This window comes from Hyaena hyaena, unplaced genomic scaffold, assembly GCF_003009895.1.
Source record: "Hyaena hyaena isolate Hyena2069 unplaced genomic scaffold, ASM300989v1 scaffold_602, whole genome shotgun sequence".
In the NCBI taxonomy this organism is placed as follows: Eukaryota; Metazoa; Chordata; class Mammalia; order Carnivora; family Hyaenidae; genus Hyaena; species Hyaena hyaena.
In genome coordinates, this window is record NW_024081229.1 from 97,680 (window position 1) to 119,315 (window position 21,636).

At 43.9% G+C, this 21,636-nt stretch overlaps 1 protein-coding gene across 1 annotated transcript in view; it reads left to right on the forward strand.

The window, feature by feature from the left end:
• PTPN18 (protein tyrosine phosphatase non-receptor type 18) overlaps positions 1-10,200 on the forward strand; it is a 30,643-nt gene extending 20,443 nt beyond the window's left edge. Inside the window, 10 exon segments of the mRNA XM_039256935.1 lie at positions 6,839-6,901; positions 7,110-7,255; positions 7,678-7,744; positions 7,832-7,909; positions 7,994-8,058; positions 8,060-8,078; positions 8,304-8,383; positions 8,766-9,334; positions 9,718-9,792; positions 9,999-10,200. Of these exon segments, the coding sequence (XP_039112866.1) occupies positions 6,839-6,901; positions 7,110-7,255; positions 7,678-7,744; positions 7,832-7,909; positions 7,994-8,058; positions 8,060-8,078; positions 8,304-8,383; positions 8,766-9,334; positions 9,718-9,792; positions 9,999-10,066 (1,230 nt within the window). The 3' untranslated portion in view covers positions 10,067-10,200.
• The last annotated feature ends 11,436 nt before the right edge of the window (positions 10,201-21,636 follow it).

Consider the following 21,636-nt stretch of genomic DNA (forward strand, 5'->3'; position numbering starts at 1 on the left):
ACTGACGGTGAGGAGCCTGAAATTAAGGCCTCCATTAAGAGCGACCTCGGGCTGCACGCAGCCCCAGGTCCAGGAAAAGCCTCAGACTGCTCAAGGCTAAAGCCATCCTCGGACCAGCCAATCAAAAAACATTCCTGGGGTCTGAGTCAAGGCTGGGAACTGTAGACAGTTATTCCGTACAAACTAGCCGATCACTCACCGCTTGCCTGAACCCCACGTGGGCCCTTTGAACTCACCTCATAACTGGGCATTTTCAAAGGATCCTCAGAGGTCATGATTGGGTCCCGCCAAAAGTAACGGACGCCTCACGGATACTGAATGGTCAAAGCTGTTACCATGGGTGCTGCAGGACAACTGTGATTGGTGCTTATGTGATGATGCTGTACATACAACCTGTGCACTGTAACACCCCGTCCCTGACCCCTTACAAACCCTGCTCGCTATTGTTCGGGGCTTCACCCTGCTGCCACACACCGGTAGGCGGGTGAGGCCCTGCTCGAGCGTGTAATAAAGACCCTTTTGTACTCGCATCGGTGCCGGCTCCTTGGTGGTCTCTGGGGACTCGTGATTCGGGCACAACAACAGCCTAATGAGCTTCCCTGTGAACATTTCACACATGTTGTCACAACTTATTGCTGGGGAATTAAACACATCCCATGCAACTTCACTGGTAGAGGACTCTTCCCTCATTTTGCCCTGTGTTGACTATTCCCTTTGCTAATTTTATTCTGTATCTTTTTATTGTAATAAATCATAACCATGAGTACCTCGCTATGCTCTGTCCAGTGAGTCTCCCTAGTGAATCATCAAATCTGAGGGTGGTCTTGGGTATCTACAACATATTTATTAATGTTAAGATCAGCTTGCCAGTATCTTCAAAAAACCTTCTGGGATTTTGATAAGGGATGCATTGAATCTGTCTATCAATTTGGAGGCTATTGCCATCTTAACAATTTTGTCTTCCTTTCATGAACATAGATTTTTTAAAAAATTTATAGGCCCTCTTTAATTTCTCTTAATGTTTTATAGTGTTTAGTTTAGAAATCTGCACTTCTGTTAAATTTATTCCTAAGTAGTTTATACTTATTGATGCTATTGTAAATGAAGTTTATTTTCTTAATTTCATTTTCAGTTTCCTTATTGCAAACCAAATAATTTTTATATATAGAAATATAATTTCTTTTTCTGAATTGATCTTATATTCTGCAGCCTTGCTGAACTCACTTATCAGCTTCAATAGTGTGTGGGGGTGTGTGGATGTACATGTCTATTCTCTAGGGTGTTCCTAATACAACATGATGTCATCTGTAAATTGAGATAATCTGGCTTTTTCTTTTGTAATGCAGTACTGCTTCTTCCTTCTATCCCTCTCTATTTTGCTTTCTCTCTTCCTTTCTCCCTCTCTCCTTTCTTCCATTTCTTTTTTACTAACTTCACTGACTAGAACTTTCTGTACAAAGTTGAACAAAAGTGGCAAGTGCAACCTGATTTTAAGGGCAAAACATCCAGTCTTTGACCATTAAGTCTAAGGATTTGTTGTGGGTTTTTTTATTTTTTTGGTAGATTTTTTTAAAAACTCAGGCTAAGGGGTTTCCTCCTATTTCTAGTTTCTTTGTATTTTTACCATGAAAGGGTGTTGGATTTTGTCCAAATATTTTTTCTGCATCTATTCAGATGATTATGTGTTTTTGTTTTATTTTCTATTAACATAGCATGTGAGATTGACTGATTTTTTTAATATATAGAACCAAACTTGTATTCCTCTGATTAGTCCAACTTAGTCATGGTACCCTTTGCTGGTAGTTTGTTGAGAATTTTTGTGTCTGTATTAATGAGACTTTGGTTAATAGCATTCTTTTCTTGTGATGTCTGTGTCCAGATTTGGTATAGATTAAAACTAGTCTCATACAATATGTTGGGAAACGGCCCTTCAACGTTTTTGGGAAAAGTTTGTGAAGGATTGCTATTAATTCTTGTTTGGCAAAATTCAACAGATTATATTTTTAATGTTAAAAATGAGAAATATCTTTTACATTCAGCCACATGTTTACTCTTTCTTTACTCCATTCTTTTATGTAGATCCATATTTCATCTGGTATCATGTTCCATTTGTATGAAGACCTTACTTTATTTAATATTTATCATAGTGCAGGTTTGCTTGTGATAAATTCCCTCAGCTTTTGTTTCAAAAACACAACTTTTGAAAGTTTGTGTGTGTGTGTTTCATGTTTACTTATTTATTTTGAGAGAGAGGAGGGGCAGAAAGAGAGGGAGAGAATATCAAGCAGGCTCCACGCTCAGTGCATAGCGCAACATGGGGCTCAGTATTACAACCATGAGATCATGACCTGACCTGAAAGCAAGAGTGAGATGCTTAACTGACTGAGCTACCCAGGTGCTTGTGTGTGTGTGTGTTAATTTCAGCATTTTTAGAATGTCACACCTTTGACCTCTGGCTTGCAGTTTCTGACAAAGTTCTGCTGTCATTCTTATCTGTGTTCCTTGATATGTAATGTGTCTTTTTGCATGGATGCTTTTTCCCTTTCTTTCTTTCTTTCTTTCTTTCTTTCTTTCTTTCTTTCTTTCTTTCTTTCTTTCTTTCTTCCTCTCTCTCTCTTTCTTTCTTTTCCTTCCTTCCTCCCTTCTTTCTCTCTCCCTTCCTTCCTCTCTCTCTTCCTTCCTCTCTTTCTTCCTTTTCTTTCCTTCCTTCCTTCCTTCCTTCCTTCCTTCCTTCCTTCCTTCCTTCCTTCCTTCTCTCTCTCTCTTTCTTCCTTTCTTTCTTTCACAATTTACCATAATTTGCCTTGGTGTGGCTTTCTCTATGTTTATTCTCCCTACGGTTCAGTGATTTTCTTACATGTGTGGGTTTGCGGTTTCATCAATATTTGTCTTTCTCTGAATGAGTTATTTCACTAAGCATAAACACTCTCGCCCCATCTGTATCATTGCAAATGGCAAGATTTCATTCTTTTTGATGGCTGAGTAACAGTCCATTGTGCGCATATATCCCATCTTCTTTATCCATTCATCGGTCGATGGAGATTTGGGCTCTCTCCATACTTTGGCTACTGTTGATAACGGTGCTGTAAATATCGGGGCGCATGTACTCCTTTGAATATATTTTTTGTGTCCTTTGGGTAAGTACCTGCTGGCACAATTGCTGGATCACGGGGTAGGCCTATTTTTAGCTTTTTGAGGAACTTCGTCCTGTTTTTCAGAGTGGCTGCAGCAGTTTGCATCCCCACCAACAGTACTAGAGGGTTTCCCTTTCTCCACATCCCTTGCCAACGTCTGTTGTTTCCCGTGTTGTTAATTTTAGCCATTCTGACAGGTGTGAGGTGGCATGTCATCGCGGTTCTGATTTGGAACCTGATGAGATGGATGACGTGGAGCATCTTTTCACGTGTCTGTTAGCCATCTGGATGTCTTCTTTAGAAAAATGTGTATTCATGCCTTCTGCCCATTTTTTAGCTGGATTATTTGGGTTTTGGGTGTTGAGTTTGATAAGTTCTTTGTAGATTTTGGATATTAACCCTTTATTAGATATGTCAATTGCAAATATCTTCTCCCATTCTGTAGGCTGCCTTTTGGTTGTTGAGTGTTTCCTTTGCTGTGCAGAAGCTTTTTATCTTGATGAAATCCTAACAGTCCATTTTTGCCTTTGTTTCCCTGGCTTCCAGCGATGTGTCTGGTAAGAAGTTGCTCCTGCTGAGGTCAAAGAGGTTGCTGTCTGCTTTCTCCTCTATGATTTTGATGGTTTTATGTCTCACATTTTAGGTCTTTCATCCATTTTGAATTTATCTTTGTGGGTCCAATTTCATTCTTCTGCATGTTGCTGTCCCTTTTTCCCAACACTATTTGTTGAAGAGACTGTCATTTTTCCATTGGATACTCTTTCCTGCTTTGTTGGAGATAGTTGAACATATAGTTATGGGTCTATTTCTGGGTTTTCTATTCTGTTCCATTGATCTCTGTGTCTGTTGTTTTGCAAGTACCATATTGCCTTGATGACTACAGCTTTGTAATATAGCTTGAAGTCCAGAATCATGATGTCTCCAGCTTTGCATTTCTCATTCAGTATTGCTTTGGCCATTTGGGATCTTGTGTGCCTCCATACGAATTTTAAGATTGTTTGTTCTAGCTCTGTGAAAAATGCTGTTGGTATTTTAATAGGTATTGCACTAAATATGTAGATTTCCTTGGGTAGTATAGATCCATTAACAATGTTTTTTCTTGGGTATTATAGACATTAACAATGTTTGTTCTTCCAAACCATGAGCATGGAGTGTTTTTCCAGTTCCTTGGGTCCTCTTCAATTTCTTTCAGAAGCATTCTATGGTTTTAGTATATGTGCTGCTGAAGCGAGCACAGCATTCTATGATTGTCAGAGTACAGGTCTTTTACCTCTTTGGTTAGGCTTATTTTTAGGTATCTTGTGGGTTTTGCAATCAGTTCTTTGGTTCTTTTTCTGCTGCTTCATTATTGGTGTATAGAAATGCAACAGTTTTCTGTATGTTGATTTTATATCCTGTGATTTTGCTGAATTCATGCACTAGTTCTAGCTATATTTTTGGTGGAGTTTTTCAGGTTTTCTACATGGAGTATCATGTCACCTGCAAATAGTGAAGGCTTGATTTTTTCCTGGCCAGTTTGGCTGACTTTTGTTTCTTTTTGTTATCCGATGTTCATTTTATTCTTAGTCATTTTGTCTTTTTTTTCCATTTTAAATAGTTTCTATTGCTATGTCTTCATGTTCTCTTATCTTTTCTTCTATGTCTAATCTATTAGACAGTGAATTTTTTGTTTTATGTATTATATTCTTCCTCTATAGAAGTTCCATTTAGGTCTTCTTTATATCCTTTGTTTCACTTTCATCCTGTTCATGTTTTCCTTTTTATCTTCAATTATAATTAAAATATTTTTAAAAACCATTTAAAGTTCTACTTTTTTCCTCATCCCTACCAGATCTTCTATTCACTGATTTTTCTCCTGGCTACGGATTTTTCTTGTTTCTTAGCGTGTCTAATAAATTTTTATTGGGTGCTTTACATTTTTAATTTTACACAGGTAACTGTTGGATTTCATTGTCTTCCTTTAAAGAGTATTGGGCTTTTTCTGGAGTTACTTTTTGATGTTTGATCATTTTAAGATTTGTTTTTAAACTTTTGTAGTGCAGGTCTAGAGTGGCCTTTATTCTGGAACTAACGTTCCCTACTGAATGCCCTTATAGTCAGTCAACCAGGTCTCTCCACTCTGGCTGGAAGGAATGTAGATGATTTCTGTCCCATTATGAACATTGCAGAAAAATGTTCATCTTTTAGATCCTTAGTTATTATTCTTTCTTGGGAAGTTATTCTTGCCTCACTTCTTGGAGTTTCATGATATATTTTCTCAGATTATTATTCAGCTAAAAATACTCAAGGGGACCATATGCAGACTTCTGGAGGTTTGTTTACTTTTGTTTGCATACCTCTGTTCTTTCCAGGACTCTGCCCTTCAAATTCTAGCTGCCTTCTCCTCCCTTAGCCATGATCTCTCGCTCCTCGACTTGGTGGGATCTCTGGACTCCCCATATCCTGTACCCTGGTGACTGCCACTAGGGAGTAAGCTGGGGCAGGCATAAGATTTGACCCATGTGTTTCCCTTTGTTCAATGATCACAATCCTTCAATGCCTGTGGTCCAGTGTCTGAAAATAGCGGCTCATATGTTTTGTCCGGTGTTTTAGTTGCCTACAGTATGAGAATATTCTGGCCTATCTTCCTCCTGCATAGTCAGAAGCTCAAGTCCCCAGGAGGTCTGTGTGTGTTTAAGCAGACAAGGCTCTGCTAGCTGGTCTGCATTATAGCGGCAGCTGTTTGTGCTTCCACCAGCAATGCCTGAGGTGTCTTGTGGGAGTGTGGATGTATCGAGCTAGAACTCTAAAGCCGACTGCCCCTCTTCATTTCCTGCCCTTTCTCCCTTACCTTTTTGAAGAAAACATGTGAGCATTACTGGGACTGAGAACAGGAAGCACTACGATTGGACTATTGTGCATCAGGCTGGTAAACTGGAGCAGAGATGGGAACGGTGTTTTATGGAGCCTTGAATGTTGTGGGAGGTTTCACAGAAGTTTCTCAAGGTGGAAAGCTTTTAGGCTGAGGCTAAAAGGATGAATAGTTTTCCTACAGCCCTCTCACACTGATTAGTATACAAATAGTCAGAACTCAATATATGCCTTGATTTTGCATTTTAACTATGATCATGATTATCTCTGTTAGACAAATGTGCCTTGTTAGGTTCTTATTTTAAGAACTCAGGAAAACCTCTCACCTCAAGTCATACATACAGTTAGTACATGGTAAGTGCAATAAAACTCTTGTAGAAGAAAAGAAATCTCTATTTTTCACTATAAATGAGCTTGCTGGGGTTTTAATCATATCCTTCTTTCCCTCCTCCAGCAAATGTTTCCTTCAGGAAAGCCATGGAGGATGTTTTAGCTGAATGCATTTTGAAAATAACGTCGTTTATGGGCACCTGGGTGGCTCAGTCGGTTGAGCGTCCGACTTTGGCTCAGGTCATGATCTCACGGTTCGTGGGTTTGAGCCCTGTGTTGGGCTCTGTGCTGACAGCTCAGAGCCTGGAGCCTGCTTCACATTCAGTCTCCCTCTCTCTCTGACCCTCCCTGCTCACGCTGTCTCTCACTCTCTCAGAAATAAATAAAACATTAAAAAAATAATAAAAAAATAATGTTGTTTGACTTTGATTTTTTTAGTCAGAAATGCTTTGTTTTATGTAAATGTCTTTTGGCACTTGTGGTCTTTGTTCTCCCTTCTCTTCTCACCTGTCCCACATCCTCAGAAAAGGGAGACATGGCTGAATGCAGGCATCATACTCAGGACACTTTAGGTCACCTTTCAGAAGGTACTGAAAAGAGAGGAAGAGGCTCCCATATGGGGAGAGTTGTTTTCTGTCTCCATTTTCTCATCTGTAAAGTGGGCATTAGCAATAGTACTTATTTCCTCAGTTATTATCTGTTGGGTTTAAATGAAAGATGTTTAGAGCTAAGCCTGACATGTAGTAGCTGCTCAGTATATGTTTGTCTGTTTGCCCCTGTTTTCCTGTGTTTCAGGAATGCCATTCTGTGTACCAGCTGCAATATATGTCCTGGCCAGGCAGAGGAGTCCCTAGCAATCCTGAACATGTGCTCACCATGGTGAAGGAAGCCCTTCGCCTCCAGGGATATGTCCCCAGGCCCCTCTGAAGGGGCCACTGAAGGTTTAAGAAATGGGTTTTATGGGGGTCTGGTGAGACAGAGGTGACTGGGAGTGGGAATAGGAGGCAAGGAGGCCATTGAACAACTTGGAGCCAGTCTTGCAGTTCGTGGTTCGAGTGCCTCTTTTGAGAAGCCTAAGAGTGCCTCTTTTGAGAAGCCTAAGGCTACAGTTGCTCACCACATCAACTGAAATTTAGCGTTTATTGAGCACCGACTGCCTGCTGGGGAGTAAGCACACAGTTGATGCTCAACAAATGAGAGCAATTAAAAAGTTTTTTCTTTTAAATTGTAAACTGGGGATTCTGAGAATCAAAAGGTGCTGCAGGGGATCCCCATTAGGGCCCCCACTCAAACTCCCAAATGCCCCATACGAAAGGGCTGTGGGCAGCTCCTGACCGAGCTTACTCTTGTTCTTGCTTGTCAGTGCAGGTTGTGGGTGAACAGGCGTCCTGTGCACGGTGGATTATGTAAAACAGTTGCTCCTCACTCAGGTATGACTAGGGCATAGGTGTGCTAGTGTGCAAGCAGGTCCCATGCCCACCAAGTCCTGCGCATGTGTCCTGTGCTCTGTGCTCCAGATGATCCCACCTAACTGCAGCCTCTTTGACATGGTCCTGGAGATGAGGACGCAGCAGCCTGTGGCTGTGCAGACAGAGGTGAGAGCCTTAGTCTCCTCAATCCAAGGACACATGCCTCTTCCTCTTGTCTTCTCTTTTTGATGATTCCTCTTCCCCCACCAGGAGCAGTACAGGTACAGGAACCTGGTAGCTCACATGTTCTTCTCAGCACTCCAAACCTCCAGCCCTTTACCGGAACTTCAAGGAGGTACCCAAGCCCCCTTCCGACCGTCTTCCTGTCCACCATCCCCGCAGCATCTACCACGGACTCCCTCTGGGAGCAGGGACTGACTATATCTACCTCCGTCTCCTCCCTGCTACCTTATCAGACTATTCCTCCTACGCATACCCCCAGAGTCCACGGCGACTTCCATCAGGGCTCTGGAAACTTTTCTCCAAGCCTCACACCCCTCCCCCTCCTGTCTGTCCTTAGAATTGTGCCCCACTCCACCCTGACACGCTTTCCTTCCAGACTTCCTGGACCCTTCCCCCCAAACCCCATTACCCCGTGAGGTCTTCAGGTACCCAGCTCTATCTCCTCTTTCTTCCCTTTTCAATTTCTCATGCCCAGAGGCTAACCCTTTCCACCCTTTAAACACCAGCCCCTTCCCTGCTCTTCAATTTACCAAATACTCACTGGCTCGCTCTTTGAATGGACTCTGGGAACCTGCCCCCAGATGACACTTTGATCCTAGATCTCGTTGCCTCTGCTTCTAAGGTCGCCTCTATGTCAGCCCTTTCCTTGCTTCCCCAGTCATTAGTTTAGAAAAAAATTTTTTTTTTTTTTTTTTACAAATAGTTTATTGTCAAGTTGGTTTCCATATAACAACCAGTGCTCACCCCCACAAGCAGCAAATGTTTCTTGACGCAGCCCACTTGCCAGGCCTCGCGTCAGGTGCTGGGGACACAGTCAACCTTCCTTGGCAGCGGAGACTTCACCCCTCGTCTCTAAGACTGGCTCTCCATTTTGGGGCCCACCCTCCCAGCACTTTAGATGCCACTTCCTCATTCCTTTATTCAAACATTTGCACAGAAATGACTACCCCGCAGTACCAGTGCCAGGCTGGCCCTTCGCCTTTATCCCCCTAACCGGCCAGGCTCTCGGGACTCGGTATCTCCCCGTCTCTCCCCGTCTCTCTGTCTCTCCGTCTCTCTCCCGGCCGGCCTCGGGCGCGAAGGAAGCCGGCGGTTTGCGCGCCGAGAGCGCTCTCCACCCCTCCCTCCCGGGCCCCGCGGCTGCACTTCCTCCCCGCCCGCAGCAGCACCTCGGCGCCGGCCCGGCTCCCGCCATGGCCGACACGGTCACGTACGCGGTGGTGCAGAAGCGCAGGGCGGCCCCGGGGCCCGGGGCGGGCGCGCCGGGGCGCGGCGCGGAGGAGGCGCCGCTCTACAGCCAGGTGACGCCGCGCGCGCAGCGGCCGCAGGCGCCCGCCGAGGACGCCCGGGGGGCGCCGCCCGGCCGCGGTGAGTGGGGCGGCCGGGGTGCGGGCGGGGCGGGGGGGGCAGCGGTCCCGCGCCGGACCCCGTCTTGGGGGGGGGGCGCTGGCGGCCGCGGGGACCACGGCCAGCTGCGCTCGGCGGCGCCCCGGCCACGCCCCCGCGACGGGCCCGGCCGCGGGCACAGCCGGAAGTGCCGAGGCCTGGCCGTGGGCCGCGGGCTGGTGCGTTTCTCCCGCGACCCCGGCTCGGCGGGCGGACGTGCCCCGTCGCCCCGCGCCTGCCGCCCGGCCCTCGGCCTCGGCCCCCACGCCGGGAGCGCGGGGGCCGAGGCTCTGCCGCGGGGCGGGCCCCGGAGCCCCGCGGGGCGGCCCGAACCGATCCGCGCCGGGGGTGCTTTCTGCCCGCAGGTCCGTCTGACCAGAGGCCCGCCGGGCCTGACGCCTACGAGGACGTGGTGGATGGAGTTCAGACCAGCGGGCTGGGTAAGTCCAAGCCTGGGTTGCCGGGTCACCGCAGCTTTGACCGAAACCAGGAGTTGGGGGTTTAGGGATGGGGCATGGGGGTCCCACTCTCCGCGTCCTGTGGATGTGGCTGCAGTAAGTCACAAGGGCCTGGAGGCTTGAGGACGCCCTTCCACGCATGTCCACGCCTCAGCTTCTCCACGAAACCCACGGTACCCTTCTTCCAGGCTTCAACCTGCGCATTGGAAGGCCTAAAGGGCCCCGGGACCCCCCTGCTGAGTGGACCCAGGTGTGAGTGCCGCACCCCTGCCCGCCTGTTGCCCCGCATGGCCCCCTGGACTGCTGACGGCCATTCTCTGCTGTGTGAAGGGTTGGGAATGGGAATGATGGTCGTGGATGAAAATAAAAGTTTCTCAGGGTGGAAATATGGGGCTTCGCCCCAGTGATTATAGCATTTAGGGCCTGAGGCTGGGGGAGGTAGCTGGAAAATAAATGGCTAGTGAGGCCACACTGAAAAGATTCAAGAATAAACATCAGGAATGAGCCCAACCCCAGGGTAGTAGGCAGGTTCCCCCAGGCGCGAAGGAGAAGGTGGACAGATGGGCTTCTGGAGACTGCCCCCGTCACTACGGCATGGACTGCTTCAGCTCGGTATCTGAGCCTCCCTCCCTCAGACATTCAGCTGGACACAGAGAAATGGGTGGGCCCTAAAAAACACTGATGGCTGCTCCTCCCTGCCCGGCACCGTTCAGAGAGATCCAAGCCAGGCATGACAACCAAGCAGACTGATATCAGACAGGTAAAAAGGTCCCCAGATGGGTACACAGGTAGATGGGCCCCCAGTCAGGACAAGTACATAGCCACACAGCTAGACACCCAGACTTTCAGAGAGACGGTCCGCAGCCAGATGGATGGACCTCCAGTCAGAGAAATAGATCAACTAACAGATCACTCCCCCAAGAGAAACCATCCAAAAGACCCCTCTCCCAGACAGGCAACCAAATACCAGCCCGATGGACTCCTAGGTGGACAGACTCCCAGACAGAAACAAATCTCTAGCTGAACAGACACACAGACATCCTCTCAGCTAGACAGACCCCCCTCCAAGTGAGCAGACAGACTGACAGACCTAGTCAAACAGACTTCCAAGTAGCCAGATGGACTCCTAGCCAGCCAGCCAGAGCCTTGATTGCACAGACACCCCAACCAGCCAGACAGCCTTCCAACTAGGCAGATAGATGGACTTCTAGACAGGTGGCTAGTCCCCATCAACTTATCAGTTCCACAAGGCCCACATTTTATTTTTAAAAAAATTTTATTAATTTTTTAAAAATTTACATCCAAGTTAGAATATAGTGCAACAATGATTTCAAGAGTAGATTCCTTAATGCCCTTCGCGCATTTAGCCCATCGCCCTCCCACAACCCCTTTAGTAACCCTCTGTTTGTCTCCATATTTAAGAGTCTCTTATATTTTTGTCCTCCCTGTTTTTATATTATTTTTGCTTCTCTTTTGTTCATCTGTTTTGTGTCTTAAAGTCTTCATATGAGTGAAGTCATATGATATTTGCCTTTCTTTGACTAATTTTGCTCAGCATGACACCCTCTAGTTCCATCCATGTAGTTGCAAATGGTAAGATTTCATTCTTTTTGATTGCTGAGTAACACTCGGTTGTGTGTGTGTGTGTGTGTGTGTGTGCGTGCGCGCGTGCACACCACATCTTCTTTATCCATTCACCCATCAATGGACATTTGGGCTCTTTCCATACTTTGGCTATTGTTGATAGTCCTGCTATAAACATTGAGGTGCATGTGTCCCTTTGAAACAGCACACCTGTATCCCTTGGATAAATACCTAGTAGTACAATTGCTGGGTCGTAGGGTGGTTCTATTTTTAATTTTTTGAGGAAACTCCATACTGTTTTCCAGAGTGGCTGCACCAGTTTGCATTCTCACCAGCAGTGCAAAAGAGATCCTCTTTCTCCTCGCCAGCATCTGTTGTTGCCTGAGTTGTTGATTTTAGCCATTCTGACAGGTGTGAGGTAGTATCTCATTGTGGTTTTGATTTGTATTTCCCTGATGATGAGTGATGTTCAGCATCACAGCATCATTTCATGTGTCTGTTGGCCATCTGATGTCTTCTTTGGAGAAGTTTCTGTTCATGTCTTTTGCCCATTTTTTCACTGGATTGTTATTTTTTTTGACTATTGAGTTCGGTAAGTTCTTTATAGATTTTGGATGCCAACCCTTTATTTGACATGTCGTTTGCAAATATCTTCTCCCATTCTGTCGGTTGCCTTTTAGTTTTTGCTGATTGTTTCTTTTTTTTTTTTTTTTTTAATTTCTAGGAGAGAGAGAGACAGCGTGAGCAGAGGAGGGTCAGAGAGAGAGAGAGGGAGTCACAGACTGAAACAGGCTCCAGGCTCTGAGCTGGCAGTCAGCACAGAGCCCGACGCGGGGCTCGAACCCACGAACTGCGAGATCATGACCTAAGCGAAAGTCGGACGCTTAACCGACTAAGCCACCCGGGCGCCCCGCTGATTGTTTCTTTTGCTGTGCAGAAACTTTTTATTTTGAAGAGGTCCCAATAGTTCATTTTTGTTTTTGTTTCCCTTGCCTCTGGAGATGTGTTGAATAAGAAGTTGCTGTGGCCAAGGTCAAAGAGGTTCTTGTCTGCTTTCTCCTCTAGGATTTTGATGGCTTCCTGTCTTACATTTAGGTCTTTCATCCATTTTGAGTTGGTTTTTGTGTGTGGTGTAAGGAAGTGATCCAGGTTCATTTTCCTGCATGTCGCGGTCCAGTTTTCCCAGCACCACTTGCTGAAGAGACTGTCTTTATTCCATTGGATATTCTTTCCTGCTTTGTCAAAGATTAGTTAGCCATACATCTGTGGGTCCATTTCTGGGTTCTCTATTCTGTTCCATTGATCTGATCATCTGTTTTTGTGCCAGTACCATACTGTCTTTATGATTACAGCTTTGTAATACAGCTTGAAGTCTGGGGGTGTGATGCCTCCTGCTTTGGTTTTCTTTTTCAAGATCGCTTTGGCTATTTGGAGTCTTTTCTGGTTCCATACAAATTTTAGGATTGTTTGTTCTAGCTCTGTGAAGAATGCTGGTATTATTTTGATAGGGATTGCGTTGAATATGTAGATTGCTTTGGGTAGTATTGACATTTTAACCATATTTGTTCTTTCTATCCAGGAGCATGGAATATTTTTCCATTTTCTTGTGTCTTCAATTTCCTTCATCAGCTTTGTGTAGTTTTCAGTGTATAGATTTTTCACCTCTTTGGTTATGTTTATTCCTATGTATTTAATGGTTTTTGGTGCAATTGTAAATGGAATCAATTCCTTGATTTCTCTTTCTGTTGCTTCATTGTTGGTGTATAGGAATGCAACCAATGTCTGTGCATTGATTTTATATCCTGCCACTTTGCTGAATTCCTAGATCAGTTCTAGCATTTTTTTGGTGGAATCTTTTGGGTTTTCCGTATAGAGTATCATGTCATCTGCAAAGAGTGAAAGTTTGACCTCCTCCTGGCCGTTTTGGATGCCTTTTATTTCTTTGTGTTGTCTGATTGCTGAGGCTAAGACTTCCAATACTATGTTGAATAACAGTGGTGAGAGTGGACATCCTGTCTTGGTCCTGAACTTATTGCGAAAGCTCTTGGCTTTCCCCCCATTGAGATATTAGTGTTGGGTCTTTCATATATGGCTTTTATGATCTCAACTTATGATCCTTCCATCCCTACTTTCTTGAGGATTTTTATCAAGAAAGATGCTGTAATTTGTCAAATGCTTTCTCTGCATCTGTTGAGAGGATCATGTGGTTCTTGTCCTTTCTTTTATTGATGTGATGAATCACATTGCTTGTTTTGTGGATATTGAACCAGCCCTGCATCCCAGGTATAAATCCCACTTGGTCATGGTGAATAATTTTTTTTGATGTATTGTTGGATCCAGTTGACTCATATCTTGTTGAGGATTATTGCATCCATGTTTATCAGGGAGATTGGTCTATAGTTCTCTTTTTTGGTGGGGTCTTTGGTTTTGGAATCAAGATTATGCTGGCTTCATAGAAAGAGTTTGTAAGTTTTCCTTCCATTTCTATTTTTTGGAATAGCTTCAAGAGAATAGGTATTAGCTCTTCCTTAAATGTTTGGTAGAATTCTCCTGGAAAGCCATCTGGCCCTGGACTCTTATTTTTTGGGAGGTTTTTGATTACTAATTCAATTTCTTTACTGGTTATGGGTCTGTTCCAATTTTCTGTTTCTTCCTGTTTCAGTTTTGGTAGTCTACATGTTTCTAAGAATTTGTTGATTTCTTCCAGGTTGCCCATTTTATTGGCATATAATTGCTCATAAAATTCTCTTATTATTGTTTTTATTTCTGCTGTGTTGGTTGTGATCGCTCATATTTTCATTCTTGGTTTTATTTGGGTCCTTTCTTTTTTCTTTTTAATCAAACTGGCTAGTGGTTTGTCAATTTTGTTGATTCTTTAAAAGAACCAGCTTCTGGCTTCATTGATCTGTTCTACTACTTTTTGGCTTCAATAGCATTGATTTCTGCTCTAATCTTTATTATTTCCTGTCTTCTACTGGTTTTGGATTTTATTTGCTGTTCTTTTTCCAGTTCTTTGAGGTGTAAGGTTATTGTGTATCTGAGACCTCACAAAGCCCACATTTTAGCAAATTGATGTACCATCATCTGGGAAGACTGCCAGGTAGATCCCCAAGCAGTCAACAGACCAGAAAAGTAGATGGAGCCTCAGCTAAATAAGCATCCTAAGCCAAACAGATGGCCTACTGTCCAGACCATCTACCACCTGGTGTACATTGCAAATCAGCAGGTCCTGGAGACCTCCAATCTCCAAGATCAATAGGGCCCCACTGGATGGATGAATTTCTAGTCAGACACATGACAGATGGCCCCAGTCAGACTGTGAGACAGTATGCCCAATCAGAGATAAATGGACCCCCAGGCCAACTGGCCAGCCAAATCCCAAGCTGGACAGACAGAACCCAAATCAGATGAACAGGTGGACCCCTTCTGGAGAGATGAATGTACCCCCAACAAGTCAGAGCCTACCTAGATAGACCCTTCCAACCAGACAGACCCTAGTCAGACAGAAAGACCCCAAACCAGATTGATTCTGAGCTGTTCACCTAGTTCCCTAGCCAGACAAATCCCAGCCATTGAGCTAGACAGCAGATGCACACAGACTGCTACTTTGGCATAAATCTATAGCTAATGAGAAAGACACCTAGCCTCACAGACAGATGGACTGACCCCAGACTGACAGATCAATCTGTAGCCAGATCGGCTGATAAATCTTCAAGTAGATAGCTGGAAAAAATGAACTCCAGACAGACTGATTCTCAGCTTTACAAGACCCTTAGGAAGACCCCTGGCTAGACACAACCACAGACCCTCAGCGAGGTGGATTGTAGCCAGACAGATCTCCAGCTGGACCAACAGAAAAATGAGCCACCCAGACAAAACAAACAGTCCTTCATTGAGATAGATCTTAAACCAGACACCCCCAGGTGGACAGAAACACAAGAGCAAATTTATACTTGATGCTCCTAAACTCTGATCCTGCTCTATGAACCTCTCTCCCCATGTAATCTTTCTAACAATGTCTAGTTCATCCAGGTGGATTCCCAGACATTCTTCCCCAACATAGTGCCCTCCCAAGGCTATTGGAAAGTATCCTGTATTTGTGATGAGCATGGACCATTGAGGCCCTCACCGCCACCTGCCCAGCCAGGCCCACAGACCTCACACAGTTACTGTGAGAATTCAGTAAAAGAGAGAATATAAAGATTTAGTTCAGGAGCTTATGCTTGGTAAATGTTAGACCGTAATCATGTCTGGATCCCTGTCTTCAGTATTGGATCTGAGACAAGTCATTTACACTTTGAGTGTTGGTAAAAGGAAGTGAAACTTGCCTTCATGCTTGTTGGCATTGGACTTAATTTGCCAAATGTCGTAAGATCTCTGCACAAGAAAGTGAACCAGCAGAAACCAGGAATTGCAGAGAAACCTAGGGATTTTCCAGCTTAATGGGTAACAGGAGGCCAGCATCACCTGGAGTCCAAACTCTGAGGCGAAATTTGGAGCTGACCTTTATGGAAAGAGGCAGGAAGGAGGACCCAAGGCTGCTGGTAGAAAAGGAGAGTTGAGGTGTCATTTAGAGTGTGAACAGACCTCACCAGCCAATTCATTTGGCTCCAGAGACCAGAAGGGGAAAAGCGGTAGTGTCTTGGAAGAGAGGTGGCCTATGGCAGAAGGAAGAGGCATATTTCCCTCCTTAGGGAAGGGAAATCAGTGCCAATTAGAGTATTGGTCTCTGGTCTGTTCTGAGGCCAGCACCCACTCAGCTCTATTTCCTGCCAGAAACTATGACTACAGGGTACAGTAGACAGATTTAGGGAAGATTTTTTTTATTAACTAAGTCTAAGGCTAAACTGTTTACAGTTCTTAGCGGTCCATTCAAGACTGAATGAAAAGTTTTTCTGCTGAAAGTGAAAAGAACAGTACCCTTATGACTATCTGAGGAAGGTATCAACAATGTAGAAAAGCCTATAGGCTTGCAAGGCAGAGCATACAGGAGAATGTTGGGTGGGGCCCTTTCCATATTTTATCTCATTTAATCTGTAAAACAATATTTATAAGTAAGTGTTGCCACTGAGCCCATTTTGCAGATGCAAAGGAGACTCAGAGAAGATAGCTGTTAGTTTGAAATTCATACCTAGATTTAGGTCTTTGAGCTAAGGAAGCCTTAAATCATTAAATGAATATAAATAGCGAGCACTGACTGAGTGCTTGGTATGCACATGGCCTGAGTGATTAATCTCCAGAGTAATCCATGCACACAGGTAAGTTTGTTATCCCCACTTTACAGAGGCCATGAATAACCATGAACGCAGCATCATTTGATATTTCTTTAAACTAAGTTGGCCTGTATCGCAGAGGTTAATAGCTTGGATTCAGTCACTTGCTAGTGCTATGATCTTGAGCAAGTTTTCAGTTTTTCTCTGGTTCAGTGAGTTTCCTAGTCTGTAAATTCAGGAAAATAAAGTTACTTTTATCATGGGGCTACCACATGAATGATTATTCAAAGCAAGAGTGAATCTACATTTTTTTGTCACACACATAGAAAAAGAGATTTCTTATTTTTTCATGGATTATTCCCAGAATAAAACAGAATTCTAGATAGTCCTAGTCTTGGTTAGGAGTTATATTTTAAGTCAGTGGGCAGAAAAATGGTTTATTCATTATAGGTTATGGAGATAAGTAGTCATTTAGGGAAAAAGTTTGAGCCATACATCATACCTTAGAGCAGTGCAAATTCTAAATGTATCAAATTTAAATATAAAATATTAAGGATGCCTGGGTGGCTCAGCCAGTTACGTGTCTGACTCTTGATTTCGGTTCACAGTTCATGAGATCAAGCCCCAGATTGATTAGCGCAGAGCCTGCTTAGGATTCTGTCTTTCCCTCTCTCTCTGCCCCTCCCCTGACTCATGCTCACACTCTGTCAAAATAAATAAATGTTGCGGACGAAATGACACAAAGGACAAGACACACGCAAAAGACAGACACAGACGCAACTCCAGCCGGAGGAACAATTCTATGCAAGCCCCTCTTGCGGTTTATTTTATACCCGGTAACTGGATACAAACTGAAATCTACAAGATGCATTCCTTTACCAATTAAGGGCAAGTAGCCAAACACATTTCAAGGACAGGGGGGAGCAAAGGGAGGAAGCGACCACAACGTGTTTACTAAGAGGCCTGCTCACAATTCCAGCCTTCTCCTTACTTCTAAGGAGGACATGTTCCCTCGTTTGGGAGCGGACCATTAAACTTGGATATTGTGTGCAGGCTTCCTGGCAGAGCACCCTGTTTGCAGGCACGCTTTGCCCAGGCAGGGAGCCCCGTGTGCAGGCACATCCCCGCGTCCCTAACCACGCTTTCTTGTGGTCACTGTCGGGATCCCACAATAAACATTAACACATATATATAAAATATCATATATATAAAACATCATAAAGTATTAGAAGAAATTATGGGAAATTTTCTTTATAATCTTGGACGGCAGCAGTCCTCGCTAAATATGGAAAGACAAATCAGAAGCCCAAAAGAAATGTAGATCAATTTTAATGCTAAAAAATTTTTCAACCTCACAAAAATCACTGTAAGCACAGTCAGAAAATTAATGACAAACATGAAAAAAAATTGCAACTGAGATCAAACAAAAGGCTAATTTTCTGAGATATAAAAAGCTCCTAAGAACTAAGGCCCAAAGCTCAAAACAAACAGAAGGTCAATATATGAATAAATTATCTGGTAAGTGATAATTGTTTTATTTTATGACACATTTCTCTTAGAATATACAAGTTAGTCCAGGGGACATAAATCCTTAAGAAAATATGAGAAAGATAAGTGTTTGTTAGGCCATACCAGCATTCACATCAATTTCAGATGTTTTAAGAACTGCAAAGAGTGTCCAAACGAAAACACAAAGTGCATTTGAAAAGTGGTTTCAGTGGGATGCCACAGAGTTCAAGCAGACCTACAGCCCTGCAGCCTTGCCTTGAGGAAGACTTCTCCAAGAGGTCTGTCTGTCCTGGGGTGCCTTGGTGCTCAGTCGTTTGAGTGTCTGACTTCAACTCAGGTCACGACCTCATGGTTCCTGTGAGTTCCAGCCCCGTGACAGGCTCTGTGCTGACAGCCTGGATCCTGCTCTCAGCCCCTCCCCCGCTTGTGCGCGTGCTCTCTCTCTCACTGTCTCTCAAAAATAAATAAAACATTAAAAGAAAAATAGAGATCTGTCTGTCTGTCTTTCTGTTTAAGGATTGATGACTGACTAGGTTAACAGGCTGACTGCCATGACCTCTCCAGCCCTGAGCACTTCTTCAAATATCAGAAATAAGAATTTACACATTATCTCGCTTAACTTAAAGTAGCCAGACCCCAATTTTTGTTTTTGTTTTTATAGTTTATTGTCAAGTTGGTTTCCATATAGCACCCAGTGCTCATCCCAACAAGTGCCTCCTCCATGCCCATCCCCCCTTCCCCTCCCCCTCACACCATCAGCCCTCAGTCTGTTCTCAGTATTAAGGAATCTCTCATGGTTTGCCTCCCTCCCTCTTCCCAACTATTTTTTCCCCTTCTCCTCCCCCATGGTCCTCTATTAAGTTTCTCCTGTTCCACTTGTAAGTGAAAATACATGGTATCTGTCCTTCTCTGCCTGACTTATTTTACTCAGCATAACACCCTCAAGTTCCATCCACATTGCTACACGTGGCCAGGTTTCATTCTTTCTCATTGCCTTGTAGTATTCCATCGTATAGATGAACCACATCTTCTTGATCCATTCGTCCGTTGATGGACACTTAGGCTCTTTCCATGGTTTGGCTATTGTTGAGAGTGCTGGTATGAACATTGGGGTCCATGTGCCTCTAGGCATCAGCACTCCAGGACCCCAGTTTTAAAAATTTCTGTGTTCCCGCATGGATTTAGCAGAGTTTTGGGTCGGTAAATATTTATTAAATTTAATAAGAAAGGAAAACTGTGATAAAGAGCTGTAAAGTATAGCCATGCCTGCACTCAAGCAGAGCCTCATTTGGAAGACAGGGCAAATGCTCTTCTATTGAATACTCACACAAACAGAAAGAACTCAGAATGCTTCCCTTGGGGGTGTGGCAAAGACCAAGGCTCTTGCTGTATATTTTCCATTCTGAATTGGAATGTGTAACAATAAAGGTATTTTCTCCTCTGAGTTCATAAATACAGTTAGTAACTCCTGCAAAAGAGAATGGCCACTTTTTAAGAAGTCACTGAATATAATGAAATTTAGTCAGAAGCAAATTAACTGGATGCCTTCCAATAGTACATACAAAGATATCAAGACTTTTACCTGCAAAGAGTAATGAGGGTTCATCACCCTTCTTATGTAGTAGGTACTATTCAAAGTCTGTTAAATGTATTAATTCATGTATTACTCCCTAAGGCTAAGTACTATTTTTATCCCTATTTCATAGATTTAAGAAAAGTTAGATGGAGAAGTTAAGCAAGGACACACACCTAAAAAATAGCAGAGATGTGTTTCAAATCTAGGAATTCTGGTTAAAAAAAAAAAAAGCCATGCCTAAAAGACTAAAGTTGAACTTCCTCCACCCCAACATACCTTAAATAGGTCAGGGGCCCCATGAGAATGTGGGATCAGCAGTTCTACAGCTATTAGGAAATGTTTCAGATTTGCATTGTCATGTGTACAGTGGATGCTTTTATAACAACATAAAAAATATCAACTGTGGGGGCGCCTGGGTGGCTTAGTCGGTAAAGCGTCCGACTTTCGCTTAGGTCATGATCTCGCGGTTCGTGGGTTTGAGCCCCGCGTCGGGCTCTGTGCTGACTGCCAGCTCAGAGCCTGGAGCCTGTTTCAGAGTCTGTGACTCCCTCTCTCTCTGACCCTCCCCTGCTCACGCTGTCTCTCTCTCTCTCTCTCCTAGAAAGAAATAAAACATTTTAAAAAATTAAAAAAATATCAACTGTGATATTGTGACTTATAGTAAATACATATTTTGGGCTTCATCTACCAGTTTCTGGCTTCCAGCTCCTAAAACATTTGGAATTTCCTAAGCAATAAGAGCAATGGGAGCATCTTTTGTAATAATATCTGAAGTTTAGTCCTCAATTCCAGAAATTTCTTCAGAGCCATAAAAGTGAAATGGGTGTCATGTTATTCATAATAAGGCCTTCTACCATACTTGAGTTTATGTTAATGAAGTGACTTTTGGAAAGCCTCTAAGTAACCAATTTGGAAGCTGGTTGCCAGGGAAACCAACCATATGATCAAATGGTTAGAACACTTAGCCCCACCCCTCACCTTCAGTGAAGTGGGGTGGTACCTGGAGATTATTAAATCCAGTCATCAATGGCCAGTAATTAAATCAACCATGCCTATCCAATGAATCTCCAAAAAACTCCCTGAACTACCAGTTTGGACAGCTTGCAGGTTGGTGGACCAGCATGCATCCACGATGCTGACACGCCCTAAACTCCACAGGAGCAGAAAGCCCTGTGTTTGGGATTATTCTAGACTCTATGTATCTTTTCATTTGTCTGTTCACTCATATACTTTGTAATAAATCCCTAAACTACTCAGTAAATTGTTATTCTTGAGTTCTGTGAACTACTCTACCAAATTAGTGAAACCCAAGGAGGGGGTTGTGGGAACCTCCACTTTATAGCCAGCCAGCCAGCACACGTAACAAACAATGTGGACTTGTAGTTGGCATCTGAAGTGGGGTTAGTCCTGTGGGATCTGACACTATCTCCAGGTAGACGTCAGAATTGAGTTAAATTTGTGGGAAACCCAGTCAGTGTCCCACTGAGATTTGGAGAATTACTTGGTGGTGTTGAAAAAACACCAGAAATAATTACTTTGAATATTTTGGTGGGCTTATTTCTCACTTTAGGTCTGTTCTAGAGGGGAGGGGAAATTTCCATGATCAAGACATCACAGCTTAGAAGAGAAGACTCAGTCATATTTCTGTTTTCCCCAGATATGACCAATGTGCAAAGGGAAATCAACTTGGGGGAGATACTGGTGAAACCTGTGTAGTGTCCACGGGATAGAGGGAGAGGGGAGACAAAAGACAAGGAAGCACTTTCCCAATTGGTATGAAAAGTACAGTGAACAGTGCAGGGGAGCCTGGGTGGGTGTCTCAGTCCCTTGAGAAGTGACGAAGGAGAGCGATGGGTCAGGAAGCGCCTCCTAGAGGAAATGACAGCTGCGCTGAGCTGTATTTACTGAGCTCAGTTAGTTGTGTGCTAAGTTAACTACTAGTGA